Source organism: Salmo salar, chromosome 08 (assembly GCF_965601325.2).
Source record: "Salmo salar chromosome 08, fSalSal1, whole genome shotgun sequence".
Classification (NCBI taxonomy): Eukaryota; Metazoa; Chordata; class Actinopteri; order Salmoniformes; family Salmonidae; genus Salmo; species Salmo salar.
The window spans coordinates 20218358-20239977 of NC_138298.1; the positions used below are offsets into that span (position 1 = coordinate 20218358).

General features: G+C 47.1%; 1 protein-coding gene across 6 annotated transcripts in view; it reads left to right on the forward strand.

Annotated features, from left to right (window-relative positions):
• Positions 1 to 21620, forward strand: part of LOC106610174 (F-box/WD repeat-containing protein 7) — a 197419-nt gene that overhangs the window by 91092 nt on the left and 84707 nt on the right. For 2 of the 6 annotated variants that reach the window (XM_082978427.1, XM_082978428.1), the window contains exon 1: positions 11311 to 11743. The exons of 3 other annotated variants lie outside the window; for them this stretch is intronic. In XM_082978427.1, coding sequence (XP_082834553.1) covers positions 11504 to 11743 — 240 coding nt within the window. In that variant the 5' untranslated portion in view covers positions 11311 to 11503. Of the gene's footprint in view, positions 1 to 11310; positions 11771 to 21620 lie in introns of those variants that run through there. One more of the 6 variants, XM_082978426.1, reaches the window with a different exon arrangement.

Sequence of the window (21620 nt, forward strand, 5' to 3'; positions counted from 1 at the left end):
ACATCTTATCATGAGGTACTCAGTCTCAGGCGAGCAATACCTCGAGCCTACCTTAATTTTAAACATTGCGCACCAGGTGTTATTGACAAATAGACAAAGATCCCCACCCCTCGTCTTATCGGACGTAGCTGTTCTGTCCTGCCGATGCACGGAAAACCCAGCCAACTGTATATTATCTGTGTTGTCGTTCAGCCACGACTCGGTGAAACAAGATATTACAGTTTTGAAAATCCTGTTGGTAGGATAGTCTCAACCGCGCTCATCCAGTTTATTCTCCAGGGATTGCACGGCGGCCAATAGAACGGATACTAGAGGTGGGTTACCCACTCACCGACAAATTCTTACAACGTACCCTAATCTCCACCCCCTATATTTCCTTATTTTCTAAATGCAAATGACGGGGATTTGGGCCTTGTCTGAGAGCAATGTTATATCCTTAACTACTGATATGTGGTCCTGTGTCACTCAGTTTGTAAGAGCATGGTGCTGGAATCACATGCTAATACTAAATGTATGACCTCACATGGTGTGAATCTTCATCAAATTAAGTTGTGATTTTCAGTCTAGACTCAATATAACGATTTACTTAGACTTGTTAAAGGTACATTGTACGAATTATCCTCTCGAACCCGAAGCCTGTTATTTACTTGCTAGACCTAATGAGAGGCTTAATGGGAGACTAGTTTTCCACTAAGCTTTCTAGATACACACTTTAACTTTACTTATTATCCCACAATTAGAATCCTATTGAAATGAAGCGGGTAAACCATTTCAGTAACTAACAGATTGCGTAAGAAGGAATGCCCATAGGATTCCATCAACCTACTAAGTCTAACAATGTTTGTTTACATGACGCTGTGTTCTTAATTACCGACTAATGAGCGCTGTTTTTTAAAGACAAATATATTTATAACAAGATAAATTATCTCACTTGCTTGATTATTGTTCAGGGGATTTATTTTAGAAGCAGTTAACACTCTAACCCCTCCGAGTTTGTCAACAGAGAAGTGTATCCTTTCTTCCTCGTAAATAACCAACCTGCTGGTTTTTAAAAAATTCAGCTTGACAGTTAAAAGAAACCTCTTAAAAATTCAACTGAAGGAATTCCAGATGACTGTTTGGGGAATAAAGTGAATTGGAGTTTGATCATCAAACAACTACCCAAGTGTCTCTTGATGTGGTGCTCTGCTCTGGTGAATCTTAAAGCAAACTTGTCCTCTTTGAATTAAAGCACAACCCTGACATGATCAACACTGCCAGCTCGGGTTGTTAGTCTACTCTTAGTGTTGTTGCTAGATGGGTTTTTCAATGAAAACAAGGTTTTTTTTCTTCTGCCAGTCAGTCCATGGGGCAGAGCAGGGCAGATGTCCGTTATAGCATGGTCTGTGCTGCGGGACCCAGATGAGGACTAGAGCAGGACCAAATGGGAGGCAGGAGTTCATGTCTTGTGACATGGCACCACTACTGTGTGACTGGACCATTGAGTCATTGACCCTGGCTCTATGGTATTAAAGGCATTTTGGATCAAGGCCAATATAACACAGCCAATAACACAAAACAGAAAAGCATAACGGGCTGTAACAATTCAGTATTACCTTACGGCACTTTTCTGGATCATGGTCAATAACACGGCCATGCCAACAAACAGGCCTTAACGGTTGCGAGTATTGCCTTTCGGCACAGAAATCTGGTCGTACAGTACATTCAGTAACACAGGCAGCCATGTCCACCCATGATACAACCCGAGACATGATACAACAGTTGAGTGTTGCCTTACCGCGCGGCAGAAATCTGGTTGTGCACCCGTGGCCCCTGCTATGCTAGTCTCTCTCTGTGAGTCTCCGGTGCGACAGAGGAGAGAGATTTCCCCTATAAATCAATGGAGGAACTCTGTGTGCAGCAGAGGAAGCAACGCTGTTGGTGTAACCCCGCTGCTCCACCACACTGTGACTGACATCTGTTCTGCAGTGTGAGTAGCTATGCTACCTGCTATGCAAACACTTAAAGGCACCTGTCTCTTTCTCTTTCCTCATGGATTACTCAAGTATTTTTGTTGGTTCTGCTGCGGATGAAAAAGAAGGGCTCACAAGTTCTGATAAGCAACGCTCGCGTTAGCAGAAGAATTAAGAGTCCGGATGGATTCGAGTCGTTTGATCGTTTTAAGTGGCTTAAAAGCCTCGATAATGAAAAGTTATTGCGAAGAGAATTTATACATTTCATAACATTGAGACGTTGCGTAAAAAACAATCAATGTTTACTGTGTTGCTAGGCTACCGTTTGGACTTCCTGTAGAAACCTACTCAAACTTCCTCCAGCCTCTTAACCATGACTCAAAATATAAAGCCCACTTGCACTGATCATATAAATCAAGTCTGGTGGCTTCAATCAATCGGAACATCCGACAGTGAATCACTCCCCATAGCTTTTCTCTATAGCTGCACCCTGGTTCTCTGGAGGTGTGCTGGGTCATATTCCTGTCTGCTCCCCAGGTGAGGGGAGGCCAGCGTGGGCTGAGACCAGCAGAGTTGTCCCCCCTCCCACTGCCCCATCGGTTGGTTGTACTGTGCCGTCCCGAGCCCGGAGCAGGCACATCACAGACATGGTGTTTGAATATTTGATACCGGCCTAATTAACTATGCCCTTTTACTGGAGAGGATGCACTGCTATTCTCCTGAGCCGGGCCCCTGCTGGCTTCAAGGCTACGCAGCCAAGGTTGTTGTTTTGCTGTCACGCTGGAGCTCTGCGTCGCCTGGTTGGAGCTCTGCGTCGCCTGGTTGGAGCTCTGCGTCGCCTGGTTGGAGCTCTGCGTCGCCTGGTTGGAGCTCTGCGTCGCCTGGTTGGAGCTCTGCGTCGCCTGGTTGGAGCTCTGCGTCGCCTGGTTGGAGCTCTGCACACGCGTCCTTCAAACAAAATAGCCTCCACACGCCTACTCTACTGATTCTACGGACGGTAATGTAGCCTACTCAAAAGCATCCACACACCCAGCAGGGAACCGTCCCAGCTGTCTCAGGAATGCCGGCTTGTTGATCCAAGCCTGCTAGGAATAGAGGATCAGAGGTAAAACTTGGATTTGTTTTTGGGCTCCCATTTTCAGTGTTTAATAAACTCAATGGGTCTAATTCATTAGAAGTTTCTACCTCAACCTTCAAACTTTAGAAAATTTAATTTGTGTGTCTCATTAATGAGAAATCACTGAAGTGTTTTAAATGGAGGGGGCTGTTCAACTGCCGTCCATAGAAACCTTGTTTGTAGCTTTAGGCTGAAAGTCTGAAAATAAGAGCATGAAAAACGTTTCACACAGTTCTACTTTGGAGTTGAAAGTTAGTTAAATCCAGACAATATTATTTGGCTTACTAGTCGACGGCTAGCGTAATGTAGCATTGACTTGGTGTGATGTACACTGGTTGTCGGTCTTTGGAGTTCACCCATAATTCAGCCTACTCTCTGGAGAGTTAATGAACAGTCTATGCCTCATGGAAGCTAAATGCTCACTCCATTTTAATCTCTGTTATTCTGTATGCAATGGAGCTCTGTGTTCAAATGCTCGTTTATGGATGGATTTTTGCCAGTAAATTATATTTTTGCCAGTAAATTATATTTTTGGGGTGAACTGGAACCTTGTTAGGCTAAATACTAATGCTTTTCCTGTTGGTTTGATCTAAAAAAGCAGGCCAGCTCTAGCCAGGCCTGAGGAGAATGTCAATGCTGATTGCCTTGTCCATCAGTCCTAAGCTATTGATAGCAACAAGATGGCTCCTGGGTCGTCGTGTGTGTTTCGCCTCAGGCTACAGAGGCCTGGATATCCAGCTAAAAGTGCTAGCCCTAGATAGATGGCATCATTTTGTCGGAGTTACAACAACTCATTGCATCGAGTCATTCTCAATCACCCATCCCTCCATCTCTTCCTCCCTTTTATCTCTCCTAGTTCTCCCCAACAGGTTGCCAGGTAACAGGGCCAACACAGCCTCCACAGGGGTGTTCAGGTACTCTCAGAACGTTACATCGCTTAAAGAGCAACTAATTAGCCACTTTTCAACCTCAGGTTCGTTATCTCCAGCACCAAACCAGTGTCTACATTATGTGAAAACAGAGCATTTCTATGACGGGTGGTTATAAAGACAAAAGGGCCTATAAAAATGCTTCTCTTTCACAGGGTAGGGAGGGTATGAAAATCACTGTTTTAACTGTTGATGTCATCGGGTACCTCAGGAGTAAATGTCAGTTGGCTTTTCATAGCTGAGCATTCAGACTTTGAGAGAGTTGGAGAGGGAGTGGGAAACGGCAGGTCCGGGACAAGGTAGCATGTTCGGTGAACAGGTCAGGGTTCCATAGCCTCAGCTTTGTGTTGGTAGTGTAGCAGTAGTGACATTGACTAGTTCCACAGTATGCTCTTATCTACCTTATCTATCTGTGCTTTGCTACTGTGCTTTTGTAAAACTAGGGGACTTATGAAGTCTGAACGAAACGGGCCCTTTTCTCTCTCTTTCCACCCCGCTCTCCTTTCCTGGCAGGTGTCTCTTTGGGCCACCTCATTACAGGAGACTCAGTGGTCTGCATGTTATGCTCTGTGGAGACCGGTTGGAATTGGTCTGCCATCTCCAGGACAGGGCTGCACTCTGCCGCAGCTCAGCCATAGCTTTCCTCTTTGACCTTGGGAGAGACATTAGTCTGTCGGCCTGTCCTGCCGCCGCGAAGGCCTGTCCGGCCGCCACACTTACTGCTTTATTGGCCCAGGCCACAGGAACACTCTGCCTGTCTGTACTTGCAAAGTTTGGACACTTCAGCCCACACGCTTACTCACAGAACTCTGCCTGCTTGCAAACAGACGTCTACGAGCGTGTGAGCTGAAGTACATTTTTGCATCCAATCATATGGGTAAATGGATATGCATATGGCGGTACAGGAAATAAGTAAGTGTACCCCTGAACAGCTCTTTAAACTCAGGTCTGCCTGACTTCTGCGATGGAGGTGGTTCCGCTTTGTCCTCCCTCTCCCTCGCTCCCACCTGTTATGTGTAATTAACTCTGAGAGCCAGCCTGTCGTAGTGTAGGTGGTGTTTTCCCACACGCCTGCTGCCCGTCAGAGACGAGCCGCAAAAGGTCACGTGCACCCGTCCGCCCACGCCAAGGCAAATGCAGCTGAACTCCCGTCCAACTCTCCTGCTGCTGGCGCCTCAGCCCTCGCCGACGCAATCTTACGCTAGTTCTCATGGAAACCTGGCCGGCCTGGACACATGGAGATGGCAGACAACCTCCTGCCGCTTCACGTTAATTGAACCCATCATCAGAGGGCATTGTGAGCTAGCTACAACGTCCAATAATAACGGCGGTTGAATTTTTGCACGTCACGGACAAGACTTGAATCACTGGACCTGGCTCGTGTGATGCACACCACTGTATCTGGATCCCTACTGTGGTGTGGGAGGGAGGGATGATTGGCTATGGCACCAGGTCTCTATGACAACGGCCCTGGCTGCTGATGGCTGTGTGGTCTGTAGGTGACAGGCAGCCTGCTCCATGTCAACCTCCCTCCCACACTGGTTGGATGTTTTAATAAAAATCCTGACCCTGGTAGCTGTTGCTATGCGACTCTCATGATTCCACCCTAGTGCCAGTCTATTTCATCCAAACCCCACAAGACTCCCCTTTAGAGGGCGTCTCAGGGAAAGAGTGACTGAGGATTAAGCTTCCTGTGCTGAAATCTCTCTGAGGTGGTATTACACGCTCACTGGCAGCTCAGAAAAAGAACAGAAGCATTTCACTGCACCTGCTTGAACGTCTGTTTTAACATCTGCTAATCTGTGTATGCCACAAATAAACTTGGATTTTAATGTAGCCTGAATAAAACAGCATAGAAAACTGCTCAGAATCCGGGTGCAGTTTCAACAATGTCCACCAGAGGGAGGCAGTGCTCTGGCTGTGGGGTTCCATCGGCTGACTGTCTGCTGCAGCTGTGCTGCCAGAGCAGCATCCCAGGCTTCATACACAAATCAGCTATTTCCCATCTGCTACCCACGGTCACTGGACAGCCTCATTCAGCCGTGTGTGTGTGTGTGTGTGTAGGCCCACTCTGTCTGCTCCTCTGGGGTAGCGTCAGAGCCTCTGAGAGACAGAGCCACAATGGTGCACAATGCAGGGGGATGGAGATACCGGGAGAGGTCGGCTGTGTGGATACGATGAGGGTCAACGGCTGAGGACTTGATGAGCGCTGGGATGAATTCTGCTGTCTAGCCTAAGCCTGCAGTAGATTTGTTTATTTCACTGACAACCTCTTCATTAAAGAGGAAGCGTGAACTCAATCCCAGCTTTTAAACGACCTCATCTCAAACACTGTGCGGTGAATGCAAAGGTACTCATTAAATTGGCGGAAAATACACACACACACCTCCTACTCTGGGCCATACCTCTCAACCCTATGTAGTTGTGGCAGCTCGTAGGCACACTCCAGACACGACATGTCGAGAGGTAGAGTGGAGCCAAACAGTTGGGATCACTGAGTAACACGGATAAACATTTGGCTCAATGAACACACTGCCTCCACAGACCCACGTCCTCTTGTCCCTTCCTCCCTCACCCATTTCCATCTCTATGCAAATTGTCTTTGGCATTTCCCCTGTCGCCTGCCTCACCCCTGTAGCTGCAGAGCCTCTGTTGCTCGCCACCCAGCTTGGCTGACGAGCGCCACAGCTTTGACATTTGCCACCCGGGATTAGGTTGGAATGTCTCTCTGACAACTGTCTGTCCCCAGGCCTCTTTGCGTCGGGAGTGAGCATTGGGGCAATTATTAGGCCCCAGTGGCAAAGCCACAGTGCCCTTATTTTGGGGACGCCCGCCTCGTTGAGCATAGGGCGTTGGGCACCGCGTTTTTAGAACACATCCTAACTTTCCATTGTACATTATGGCCTTTCAGGATTATGAGATAAGTGTGCATATATACACACACACACACACACACACACACACACACACACACACACACACACACACACACACACACACACACACACACACACACACACACGCCTATGTGTGCCCGGACCAAGCCAATTTGTCATTTGTTTGTCCTTGGAGAAATGTGTTTTTAAGGACTATTTCTCACACAAGCAGCCCTAGACATTAAAGATTAATAGCTGCTTGCAATTTTTATGTTCTTCAGCTAGTTATTCTTCTCTCAAATGAGCTTTCTGTTGCGCTTTTAGTATGTGTGTGTGTGTGTGTGTGTGTGTGTGTGTGTACTGAATGTGGGTGAGAAGGTCTGGATTCCTATTGGATAGACTGGAGGCAGGTTTAAACCGCTCTTGACGGAATTGACATGTTGCTGCTCCCAGGCCAGTAGTGCAACAGGAAGCACTGCCACTCGTCTTCATTCGGCTAAATAGCTGTTGGCTTTTTGACTTACCTCCATGGACGTTTTCAGATTTTGAAGCAATACAGTGTCTAGCAATTAGGATATGGAAATGGACCTGTGCCTCTGCAGAGCTGAACACAGCCCTATGTCCCAACAGTGTCTAATTTAAATGACAGCTGTTTTTCTTAGGAACTAATCAAACACCAACCAGAAGTGTTTTTCTTAATTCTATGTGGCTGTTATTTTCTCTAGGACAAACTCTTTTTCAAATACTGTGTTGAATGCATTCAGTTGTACCAAATGACTAGGTATCTCCCTTTCTCTTTACGGCATCCGATCCATGTGAAAGTCATTTTAACGTTTGCCTGTATCTTCAATGCTATTGTTATAGGGTAATAGCTTCTGCGACCGTAATCGTCGGCTGGTGTTTATGCCCACGGAGATGCTAATGTAAACAGGAAGGAACCTCAACCCACACTTGTACACAGTGGCAGGCTGTCGCTGTTCAAGGGACTACTCATTCAAAATCAAATCAAGTCTAATTTTATTGGTCGCATCCACATGGTAAGCAGATGTTATTGTGAGTGTAGCGAAGTGCTTGTGTGTGTGATTACTCATTCATCAACTTTGTGTTCTAGCATGTGTTGTATAGATTGGTACGGCTAATCACTCACTGTTGCAAGGGAGGTGTGACTGCAAGTGTGTTATAATGTAAACAGAGAGGAAACGGTCTGTGTGTGGTCCGGTGTGAGCTAAGCCTTCCCAGCGATCCATCATGCCCAGTCACCATACAAGCCCAGGCCAGAAGAGCCTTGTTTGTTATGCCTTGTCTGATTTGGCTGTCAGAGCCTTACAGATGTGTGAATAAGGGAATGTGTTGCTACGGTTACACGTAAACAGTTTCCTGTTTCTGAATAATCTGATATACCGTATTTGTTTCATATTTTAACGGATTTGCAAGCATGCTTAAAACAAAGTTACTGCATACAGTAACATCCTTGCATGTGCTATAGAAGGACACAATATGTACTGCAATTGACCGTGCTGCGCCACGCTTCTCAGCTCGGCGACAAAAACGACAACGGAGGTGGGGCGGCCAGTGGCACCGTTTCCCCCTACTGCGGGTTCCATCTTTAAGTCATAGGCTAACATCCTCCAATATGTTGCCTCAGTTTTTAGCCATATTTCGACTTGTTCTTGGAGTTTCAGTTTCAGTAATATAGGTCCTAGTCCTAGCAGCATTGGCTGTCATGGTCAGAAACATTTGTAAGTGTGCTGAGTAACTCGAGGTCCAAAAAGGCTTGACCTTTGACACATCAGCGTTTCGGAGCCTTCTCCTCACAGAATGCAACCTTAGGGACCCCGAAGGGAAACGGTTGCACGGTCGCGGTATAGACTACAGGAGTGAAGTGTGTTCTGGAATAGCTCTGCTGTGTGTGTGAGAGTGTGTGCTCGTGCGTGAAATCACTGGGTGGTGTGTGTGTGTGTGCTCATTGCTTGAGCAAGTCAATTGCTTTGTTTACTGAGGATGAGTTACCACCATGCAGGTAAACCTAGCATATTCTCATTAAGAAGATCAGACCATAGGTTGATCCTATAGGCTAATGTAGCACATTGGAGTTAGCATATTGGCGTCCACTTTAACTGTAACCACAACCATTAACCTTTTTATAGTACCGCTCAGTTGATCCCCCATCCCCCGTTCTACCTTAAACCTTGACCTCTAAATCTCCTCAAGTCTTGGAAGTCATCATCCCTCTGGAGGCTATATAAAACTGTATGGCATTCAGGATAAGAGATTCCCTCAAACCGAAGGCTTTGGGCTTGAATTCCCCAGGACCCAAGGTTAAATCCCTCATGGCTGACATTCCTACCATTTACCTTGGGCCTATCATGTTAACAGACATAAGCCTCAGCAGTGGGCCCATGGCACATAGTTTGGTAGTTGGAGATTAGCCAAAAAGCTCACGTAGCCGGAATATAGACATGGGAGATACATTTGCTGTAGCCTATTCAGGATGTGTTTGGAAACGAGCAGTTTTGCTGTGGTCACCTTTATCACTAATGGGCCTGCCTTGCTTGTATCCACGTGTCTGCACTCTTGACTGTTTACACTAAACCTCAGTGGGACAAGGTACTAATGCTGCTAGCTCCGCATTCAGACTAGAATCACACAGTCATACACCGGGGAGTTCTTTTGTATTTCTGAATTATTCAGTTGCCTGCCAACATCCAGAAGCAACACAAAATGAAGAGGCCTCTCGGTTCAAGAGGACTAGGGCTTTGTTTTTCATGACATCTTTATTGATAAGGGAAGGGCAGCGTAGGGGGGCAGTCAGCATTCTTTGTTGTCAGTCAGTTCTGCCGAGTTGTGAAGACTCTGTAATCCCCACTGATCCAGACCTGTTTCTTCTTCTGTAGTTGAATTTTCCCATAGCAATTATTTATTTCTACAGCCTTCTTTCTACAGCCTTTTGATTAGAATTTGAGGAAGGTCCACGTGCTGAGATGTGTGACCTATGTGGGTATGGTAATGGGGTCTATTCCCTATAGGTTGACACACTATATTGAGAAATGTCCTAGCCGGCATGCAGCAGCACATTCTGTGGACAACATCGTCCCAGAAGAAGAAGAAGTGGAGGCAATTAAAAAAGTTGGAGAACTTCTCCTGCTCTTCTAAGGGAGATTTAGACCTTCAAATGAAATCCCAAGTTCAAGAAACGTTGGGAAACGGCGGCACTCCAAAAAGTTTATTTAAAAAATGTGACAAAAAGACGTCCCCCCCCCCCCCATTTCACCTTTTTTATTTTCTGCCGGACAGGGTAACGTTTCCGCAGTTATGCCTTGGTCAGAGCATCTACTGTAGGCCTAAAGCCTATCCATCCTGACTCCAGGACAAATAAAGCCTTGATGAAGTGACCATGTCACACATTCCAACATCTGTCTGCTCTAGGTTTCTTCCTAGGTTCTGGCCTTTCTAGGGAGTTTTCCCGAGCCACCGTGCTTCTACACCTGCGTTGTTTGGGGTTTTAGGCTGGGATTCTGTACAGCACTTTGAGATATCAGCTGATGTAAGAAGGGCTTTATAAATAAATTTGATTTGCTGTGTGAACGGCAGCCCTAAATATCCTTCATCCGCTTCATCATCATAGTCAAGGTTACTATGATACCGTAACTCCCTGGCCGGCAGCACTGAAGAGTTCGAGTTTCTGTTAATCCTTACTTTAGATTTGATGTGGTCGACGGCATCAGGCATTCATAAACATGGGCCTAAGTCATTCTGAGTGTGAGGAACAATCACTTGACCTGCTGTTCGATGTACATACCACTTAGCCTAAATATGCTATGTGCTAACATTCTTGATCTGCTTGACATGAGATGGCATGAACTGGCACTGTTTATGACAGGTGTCATGTCCCACTGCGATACTGTAACATTATGCCCCCCCCCCCCCCCCCAAAAAAAGTTACCTGACACGGACTATCTGGACATTTCTGACAAATTGTAAATAGCTCTCTAAGGTATGCAGTGACTGACATGACAAGAGGAACTACTGATGCACTACCCCATTTAGAAATGTCACCTTGTGCGTTCTACGATCGCAGCTTTCAAGAGTAAGTTGAAAGCCCAACTGAGTTCCTAAAAAACACAGTTTGGGATCCACTGCGTTGAGACCATATGAAAGCAGCTGATTACAGTGGTAAATCAGGGAGGAGCAGACAGGAGGGTGGGGGGGGCTGGTCTAGGGGGATTGCACATGTCACCCCATTGAACTTCCTTATAACTGCAGTTTTGGACGACCGGTGGAACTCATTCCTCCCCAGGGGGTCAGGGAGCCGGATTCCACAGTGACTCGTCGTTCCGAGGGGGAGTGGCCTATCCTGAGGCATGGCAGACAGCTGCTCTGCCTGGCAGGGACTGCAGCGGTGACATCACGCCCTGGGATATTTTAAAGAGGGCCGATGAGCTGGGGAGCGAGCTCGGAGTGGACAGACCAGCATCAACAGCGCACCGTGAGGGTTGTATTAGTGTTTTCAAGAGCTCCGGAGAGAAGAGTGGAATTCCCCCCGGCCAGTTTGTACGACAACCTGCTCCCTGAGCCGCCCCGCCCCTGATTCCCCCTCTGGGATATGACCTACTAGCCCGTGTTCTTGCAATGCTGAGGCATTGCCCCATACCTCTTTTCGCATCTTCCGGATCCCGAAAGAAGATGCCCAAGGCCTCTGGGAAAGAAAAGGCCCCCCTGGCAACACCAGAAAGCCAGGCCCTGGACATAGTGGCAGACCCAAAGGTGGTGGTCAAGGTGGCTAAGGAGCCCCCGCTGCCCCCGCAGAAAGTGCTCCGGATCTTCAGCATCAACATCATCACTCAGGGGCTGCCCTTCTGTCGCAGACGGGTGAGTGCTGCCAGGCTTGGGCCCAAGGTGTGTTAAAGGGGGGTTGGGGTTGGCCAGATGCTTACAGTCATGAGCGAGGAATCTCGCCTGTCACCCACATAAAATGTCAAGGGGTCACTCCGCACCCTGCTGGCTCATCTGTGAGACGGGACTGACAAAAGCAAAACTGTCTGAGAACTAGTGCAACTGTGATTCTGTTTTAGCGTCAAGGTCTCTTCCCCGTTTCCTCTCTTCTGTTGAATTGCACCTTGTCAGTTTTTCAGTTTGTTGTGTTTGTAGTTAATCAAGGTGACAGTTTGTCTCCATCTGACAGTTGTTTGTTTTTTGTCTTTTTGTTTCTGCTCTGGGGACTTTTTCTTTTGTTTTTGAAATGTTCAACAAGAGTCTTTCTTCCCTGGGTTGTATTTTGTCAAAGGGAAGCACAGTGGAGGCTGTCTCAAAAATAGTTCTGACCTCTTGACGCACAAGCCTTCTCAACGTGGATATAAACACGGTATCTGGTTAGGAATAACCCGCCCCACCTACTACATCTCTTCCCACTTCAGTCAACAAACAGTCATTTGTTACCATGTACTGTTATGTCTAGTCTTGTTTCATTGAATCAAGATGGAAAGATAACAGCGATAGTATTTCTTGGCGCTTGTCCTTGACTGTAAAAGCAGTGACAGGTTTTATTCTTGTCAAAGCGTTTCATAATATGAAAACTATATTGCCAACACGTGAATGAGCGCAATAGCTTGTCGGTTTGGTAGAATACCCTATTCCCCGAGGACTTTTACCAAGGGTTTTGTCACAATTACATTGTACCATGTTGTGTAATGCTAACAATGCTACACGCTACCCAATCCTTAATCATGTGCCCACTTCAGCAAAAATAGCTTCCAACCAATTTATTTGTGTTTAAAAATTCAGTGTCTCTCTAAAATCCGGGTTTATGCTACCGTGTGTCCTGGGTAGACTGCTGGGCGCAACAATGCACTTGTTGACGCGGTCATGTGCTCGGGCAGCCTCGCCCAAAGCGCCGTTCAGGACTCCTACGTGTGACCTTAAAAAGGCTGCATGGTATCTCTCTATTTATAGATTATGTTTAGGAGACGACGACCAAACGTATTGATCGCAGGGATAAACACCTGGCAGCTTCTGTAGTCCAAGGAAATATCAGTTGTCGATGTTTCAAGAACATAAAGTTGAACGTTTTATAGGGACAAGTGCATAAAAGGCAAAGGCTCTGGATGTCCTCTCCCTTCAGTAGTCTTTTACTGCTGACGTGTTTCGGTGATGTCATCCGATTAATGGGAGAGGTGCTGCTAGATAGGAGGGGGGTTTAGTAAGTGACGGCCAGGACAGTTCAATGATACGGCACGCGATGGAACGTTACACCTCGACAACTGGCCTGCGGCTTTACTCCTTATGCTTAGCAACCTAAATTAGGCCGTTGTAATGTTTCGGGGGAAAAATGGGCGTAGGAAAATGACTTTTGCCGTGTTTAGGCAAGCATATCCTGCCGCTAAACCGGCTTCCATTTTGGGAACCCGGTCTCTTTATGCACCGCTTACGCCATGCTCGTACCAGTCCAGCATCCTTGCACGTACTTGCTTTTTATTTCTCTATATATTATATATATATATATATATATTGTGTGTGTGTGTGTGTGTGTGTGTGTGTGTGTGTGTGTGTGTGTGTGTGTGTGTGTTGTGGCGCACTGCGGCAACAAGTGGAGAAGGTGCACACTTGTGAAAGGCTGACCAAGGCTTTGACTGCCATGTTGAGCTGATATCCTGCCAAATTGAATTGCGGCCCACACTACCTCTTTTATAGTTGTTCCCCTGTAAGGAATCAGACCTACCACAGCTTTTGTACCCCTGTCTGTGACGTGGGAAATGTTGGCAGCCCTTGATGGGAAATTTGCACTTTTGTGACATTGTACTGATGTGAACCCTTAAAAAAACTTCATCACTCGGGGAATTGAATTGACTATAGCTAACAGCATTGGTATTTTCTTGTCAAATTAGACTGGCACCTCAATGTTTGGGTGTTGGCTACATCATAGTAAAAATGCCTTGGATCTTAGACGAAGGGCTCTTTTTATAGGGGTTGCTGAGGGAAGGATGGGAGAGGACATGAAAGATTGAGAGAATAAAATTGTCCTCTTTACACCTCCACTTCTGCAGCTTTCACAGAGGGAGTTGAGGGACAGAGTGAAGGATGGAGAGAGGAGAGGACACCGCTAAAACAGTGACTGAGGAGCCTGCAGCCCTCTCGCTCGCTCGCTCTCCCCCCTCTCGCTCGCTCTCCCCCCCTCTCGCTCGCTCTCCCCCCCCCTCGCTCGCTCTCCCCCCCTCTCGCTCGCTCTCCCCCCCTCTGGCTCTCTCTCGCTCGCTCGCTCTCCCCCCCTCTGGCTCTCTCTCGCTCGCTCGCTCTCCCCCCCTCGCTCTCTCGCTCGCTCGCTCTCCCCCCCTCGCTCTCTCGCTCGCTCTCCCCCCTCTCGCTTGCTCGCTCGCTCGCTCGCTCTCCCCCCCTCTCGCTCACTCTCCCCCCCCTCTCCCTCTCCCTGCCCCCCTCTCGCTCTCTCTCTCTCTGCTGTCTGAGATCAAAGTCAGCCACTGGTTAAAACAGCTCAGAGACAAAGGGATCAGAATGGTAATTTGTACTTCATTAGCTCTGTTTATGCACTAGCTGTAGGTTCAAAAGCGGAGCCGAAAGGATCTAAGGTGGTGGCTAGGCAGGATAATATCCACTATGCTCTGTCTTTCCTGGCCACAGAGTCAGAATTAAAGAGATGTTTCTCTTTGTAAGTGTATCGCTCACTGTCCAATGGGATTCAAGTGGCACTCATAATAATCACCATAATCATTTTCTGCAAGGTAAAACAGATTGTTACATTCCTCTGTTACATGGCTAACAAAAAGGGAGACCAAACTAGGTTCAGTCAACACACACATCACGAAGCAGGATGAGCAACCGTCCAGTCAACACACACATCACGAAGCAGGATGAGCAACCGTCCAGTCAACACACACATCACGAAGCAGGATGAGCAGCTGTCCAGTCAACACACACATCACGAAGCAGGATGAGCAGCTGTCCAGTCAACACACACATCACGAAGCAGGATGAGCAGCTGTCCAGTCAACACACACATCACGAAGCAGGATGAGCAGCTGTCCAGTCAACACACACATCACGAAGCAGGATGAGCAACCGTCCAGTCAACACACACATCACGAAGCAGGATGAGCAGCTGTCCAGTCAACACACACATCACGAAGCAGGATGAGCAGCTGTCCAGTCAACACACACATCACGAAGCAGGATGAGCAGCTGTCCAGTCAACACACACATCACGAAGCAGGATGAGCAGCTGTCCAGTCAACACACACATCACGAAGCAGGATGAGCAGCTGTCCAGTCAACACACACATCACGAAGCAGGATGAGCAGCTGTCCAGTCAACACACACATCACGAAGCAGGATGAGCAGCTGTCCAGTCAACACACACATCACGAAGCAGGATGAGCAGCTGTCCAGTCAACACACACATCACGAAGCAGGATGAGCAGCTGTCCAGTCAACACACACATCACGAAGCAGGATGAGCAGCTGTCCAGTCAACACACACATCACGAAGCAGGATGGGCAGCTGTCCAGTCAACACACACATCACGAAGCAGGATGAGCAGCTGTCCAGTCAACACACACATCACGAAGCAGGATGAGCAGCTGTCCAGTCAACACACACATCACGAAGCAGGATGAGCAGCTGTCCAGTCAACACACACATCACGAAGCAGGATGAGCAGCCGTCCAGTCAACACACACATCACGAAGCAGGATGAGCAGCCGTCCAGTCAACACACACATCACGAAGCAGGATGAGCAGCCGTCCAGTCAACACACACATCACGAAGCAGGATGAGCAGCCGTCCAGTCAACACACACATCACGAAGCAGGATGAGCAGCCGTCCAGTCAACACACACATCACGAAGCAGGATGAGCAGCCGTCCAGTCAACACACACATCACGAAGCAGGATGAGCAGCCGTCCAGTCAACACACACATCACGAAGCAGGATGAGCAGCCGTCCAGTCAACACACACATCACGAAGCAGGATGAGCAGCCGTCCAGTCAACACACACATCACGAAGCAGGATGAGCAACCGTCCAGTCAACACACACATCACGAAGCAGGATGAGCAGCCGTCCAGTCAACACACACATCACGAAGCAGGATGAGCAGCCGTCCAGTCAACACACACATCACGAAGCAGGATGAGCAGCCGACCAGTCAACACACACATCACGAAGCAGGATGGGCAGCTGACCAGTCAACACACACATCACGAAGCAGGATGAGCAGCTGTCCAGTCAACACACACATCACGAAGCAGGATGAGCAGCTGTCCAGTCAACACACACATCACGAAGCAGGATGAGCAGCCGTCCAGTCAACACACACATCACGAAGCAGGATGAGCAGCCGTCCAGTCAACACACACATCACGAAGCAGGATGAGCAGCCGTCCAGTCAACACACACATCACGAAGCAGGATGAGCAGCCGTCCAGTCAACACACACATCACGAAGCAGGATGAGCAGCCGTCCAGTCAACACACACATCACGAAGCAGGATGAGCAGCCGTCCAGTCAACACACACATCACGAAGCAGGATGAGCAGCCGTCCAGTCAACACACACATCACGAAGCAGGATGAGCAGCTGTCCAGTCAACACACACATCACGAAGCAGGATGAGCAGCTGTCCAGTCATATGATGACTATAGCCCTTTAACCTGTTATCCTCAGTGGTTGTTTTGGACCCGGTACCCTGGCCCTTTAAAAGGCTATGTTTGTGAGGTGATTCTGCCCAAGAATTTCATGAATGCAGAATGTCTTGACCTCCATCCGACAAGTGTTTATTTGTACCGTGTAATGTTTCAGATGTGTTGTGGGCTGTAAAATGGTGTTGAGGGTGTTATAACTGTAAATAAGGTGTCCCGCTGGGTACCTTCTGTGTTTCCCTCATTCTCTTGCTACTTCCCTCTTTCTAGTTCATCCCTCCCTTCATTCCTTACCTCCCTCTCCTTTGGTAAGGAATGTTCTATGCCCTGTTTTCTACAGCTGCTAGGGAAATTCAGCCTTGACTCTAATTAGGATTTAATCGTTTGAGCTGAAGGTTGAAATACACCTTTAGGTACCAACCAGACCAAGGCCTCCAGGGGAGCATGAAACGAGATACCCCTGGCACAGGGAACCGAACACGGGAAGAAAAAAGTTACTTAAGGCCCCTTCTCTGGCAATCTCCGGATAGTAATTGGTTTATTTATTAAAAAAGTAAATGTAGGATTACGCCACTGTTGCCAGTCGAGCTTAATCCCTGGCTTCCCGTTGCGAGAGTGCAGTTTCCCCCTCCAAAAGCAGTGCAGCGCCCTCGGCATGCCAACCACTCCTCCACATCAGGGGGATCTTTGCCTTCCCTCTCTACCTCTTTCACTCTCTCCCACTAACTAAAAGACTGCAGAATACAGGCGTTCTATCAGCAATTTGCACACACTCCCCCAGTAAGATTAACTTTGTACGAAGAGACAAAATGGGTCCTTATAGGCTTCCCCTTTTGTTCTTTAGTGGGTCGTGTTCAAGAACAAGTTTCTTTTGTTTTTGCGTCTTTGTCGCTGTGTTAAAATGGTACCAACTGCGAGGAGAGAGTTCCAGGCCCCGAGCTGAAAAACAGTCTAACTTTGCCACTGGCTGCCTTCCGGAAGGACTTTGGCTCAGTAGACCAAACCAAACAGTAGCTAGGTCCCCCATGCCATGCCCAGTTGTGGGGCTGCTCTTGCTGGTGTGCCACGCAGACTCCATCAGACTCTACTGTGGAGGCAGCAGCTGGCTCCAGTGAATGGAATTGCTGGTATTTCTCTGGTCTCTATGGGACGTTAGAACTTAAGTCCCCGGAGCTTCTGCTTTCAAGAGAGCTCATTCCTCAGAGTCCAAGGAGCTTTCACAAGACATTTCTGTCATTTCTAATGCGACAGTGTTGCTGCTGAGATAATTGCCGAAAAGTTGAGTTATTTTAACAAAAATACGTTCGTTAACTTCAGTTAACTGAATACATATGTTCCATAGTACGGAGCAATTAGTGATTTTTGAGGTAGTTTGATTATAAGAAAATAATCATGGATTTCAGTTTCGATTATACATTAAATGCATTGAAATATTGACAGTAAAAATATTTTATATTTCTTTTTATGGAAATTCCAAAGTCAATCATTATGAACATTCAATTGCAAAAACATAGAGACAATGGGATATTTTCAGTCAGGTCAATAGAGAAATAGGAAATGACTATGAAATAATCAAATATTTAAATTGTGTACGTTTTTTTATATTATGACTTGATTTTTTTTTCATTCCTTAAAGTCATTATCTCATCTCTGCTCAGGGAATAGCAGCCAGCCAGACCATTTAACGTGATCTCGGTGCTCCCCATACTGTACGGTCTTTAGTCATCCTATTTAGCTAGGCTAGCCTGACAAAATCATTTTTCTGGTTCTTCAAAGTACTTTCACGAACGGTCTCTATCCCTCTCTTTGTTGTGTACATTCCGCTCTCATGCGTTCCGTGTGTATCTAACCTAATGTAGCATGGGTAAAAGTATCTCTGTCCAAGCTGGAAAGAACAGGTGCAATGGATTTTCTTAACTCTATTTCTTGAACTGCATTGTTGTTTAAGAGCTTAAGTAAGCGTTTTACGGTAAGGTCGTATGTATTCAAATAAAATGTGATTTGATTATGGTCATTGTAGTTAATTACCAGGTTTCTGCACTGAACTAGGTTGAGTATTTGCTTTATGCAAACTACAATTCCCCTTCAGGCCAGCATTTCTGTCGTGAATGATTAGATTTCTCTCTAAAGAAACGGCGCGTTGGGCTCACAAAATTCCTGAATGGAATTCAAGTAATTGAACTGACATCGGTCAATTAGTTGTTTAATAACCCCCCCCCCCCAAAAAAAGAAAACCTAAATGCTGAGCGATTAATCGCTCAGCAATAAGGTTATGTAACATTTGCTTCCTCTGTAATAGCTTAGCAGTAATGTGTCTCCTGAAATGTAGGCACACAAGCTTAAATACGGTCCTTGTCTGAGGATATCTCCAGGATCTTTTGTATCGTCCTTCAACTCTGTCAATCTCCTGATATAAATAGCATAGGGACTTTGCTTGAGTTTCCAATTAAAATGTGCTAACATGGGTTACGCAAACCTCGTTTCCCAAGCCGGAACAGGCATCCAGCTGTTGCAGTAGAGATGGTTATTGGGAATAAGACTTACACAGCAGTGTATTTGAGACTTGGTGTTAGTTTCCTGGCTCATCCTGCTGCCATGCCATTTTGGGTAAGATGATCTGGACCTGCCCATTACAGCTATGTGTCCTGTCCCCTGCCATCAGCCAGGACCATTTGCTGCTTGGACTTTCGCTCAGTATAGGCTACAACTTTCCCAAGAGACTCTGATATCAAGTGCAAAGCGGATGAGCTAATAGCTAGATCTCAAAAGCCACGAAAGGAAACACTTTGCTATTTTGTCCGTTTATAAATCCGTTCTTTGCTTTTCTTCAAAGTATTTTTGTATAGCTTAACGGGTACATGTAAGCTGTTGCGGATTTAGCAGTTAATCAGCCAATTATGTAGTATAAAACAATATGTTGTAATTGAGTGCTCATACGGCCTTTTTGTTTGTTTGTAAGGTTGTGTATGTGAAGCAGGGCGACGTGACACTCTTGGTAGGTGCGGCCTACGATGTTTGCTGCAAGCCAGGTGCAGATTGCAACCTCGCTGTCATGTCTTTGATCACATTTCAAAAACATCCCCATTTCCAAGAGTGTTGGATAAAAGGGATATGAGAATGCATCGGTTTTAGGCTATTTTGTTCATCTTCGCCAGCGTGCTGTTTGTATACTGTATCTGCCCTTGCGTGCTAACTGCTTAGCACTACTCTGCGTCATTCATCATACTTTCAAACAAGTTATTTGCAGAGAAAGCACAAGAAAAGTTTGCACCTTTATGCCAATGAAGAGATGTTGAGAAAAGCCCACACCAGGCCTTAGAGATCAGTGCACTGCCAGTTGACTCCCTTAACTCCCTCACGCTCCTCCCAAGACTCCAATCTCTGCAGTGGATTATTTCTCAAATCCATCTCCTGGTAAACACATTTACCAACTTCTTGCCGGTCAGGCCCAGCCATGTATTAAGTAAGGTGCCTGCGGCGGTCGATCCAGATAAGACTTTTTGGATTCACCTTCACCCTGTACTCATTTGGTGCTACATAGATCAAAATGGGACTCGCAATCCCTTGACTCTGCATCATGGCCCACCGAAGCAATCGTCTTTATGGGTCTGGAGCGAGGCTCCTCGCCGCGTCGCTTTAGCGGCCCTATTCACGTTATTGCAGTTGACAGACAGCAAGGTGTCATTGCAGGAGAGAGAGTTAAAATGATGCAGTCTATTTGCTGATGCAATAGACTGCAAGACGACAGGGCTTGTGCTGGAATAATAAAGCAATACATTACCACTCCAATACTTGCTTGCTGAGTTCTGGCTTTCTTTTTGGATGAATTATTACATATTTAGCTATTTGTTTCTATTGTGTCAGTATTGTGTCACATTTCAACGTGATGACCTTATAAATGTACTCTGCCACTGAGGACCGCATTCACAATTTCACGCTCTCCCCACACACTAGAAATCCAAGGTCCCTCCGACTAATCGCCTGTCTATTCCCTGCCAAGTAGAACAGGTTAGAGTATTGAACAGACCTGTACGCTTGTTTTTACTCTGTATCCTGCTGGGCAGTGACACAGCTTTGAGCAGAGGATGAAACACAGACTCCCAGAGCGGTGTTGCTCTCACAGGGGGAGCCGCCTGTTATGTCCCTTCAATGGGCCTCGTGGGGTAAGACGTGCCCTTGGCGACAGGGTTAGCCACTGGGCAGTCGGTCCGTTGTATCTGCAGTCTCTCCTTTCCCGACAAGTTCACTAGAGATGAGTGCTACCTGGGAGCTCTTTCTGGCACCCTCGCCCACTTCTAATCCTTCAGTGTCCATCTTGTCATTTTTCTATTGCAGATTATACTCTTAAGACTTTTATTCATCGCCCTCCAGCTCTCAATGTCCTTTTTCCCCATTATCAGTAGACAATCCGGTCTTCGCTCACAAACTGACCGTAAGTCCCCATCACCAACTAAGTGTTGCAGTGCGATGGATACCCATAGTATTCTGGCTGTGCATCACAACCATCTGTCCTGCTGCTCCTTTACGCTCTATTAATAGAACCCACATAAGAACAGCTCCTCTCTGCTGTTATGGCTCAGCTGCTGAGAGAAACCCACAACACGTTCGCCTCAGACGTACTGACCACCTCTTCAGTTCAAAGCCAAGGAAGAAGTGATGGTGAAATCATGTCAAAGGGATTTGTGGGGCATGGACTCGTGCGGCGTTCCCCTGGTGTTAGCCGTCTCGCTAGCTAGCCTCACTAGCGCCCGCCTCCCTTCCCGCACCTTGGCGTATTTGACCATATCTGTAATGTCTATATGGGCGGCTGGCTGCCACTTTCATCTCTGGATTTGTGATCTGGACAGCTGATGCCCGGCCCCGTTCAACCCCCACTCTCTCTCCTGAGGCGAGGACCAGAGCTCTGCTCCCTCACTCCTGGGAGAGGTGCTGGGATTCCATTGCCCTTGGGCTCCAAATAACACTGAAGGGGGGAAGGCATCTGCTCCATGCTATTCTAGGCAGACCAATTCCAGGGCAGAGAGAGGGAGAGAGCCAGCCAGCAGTTCGGCCCAACCAAGCTGTTCTGTCCCCAACTAAGAAAATGAAGAGGCA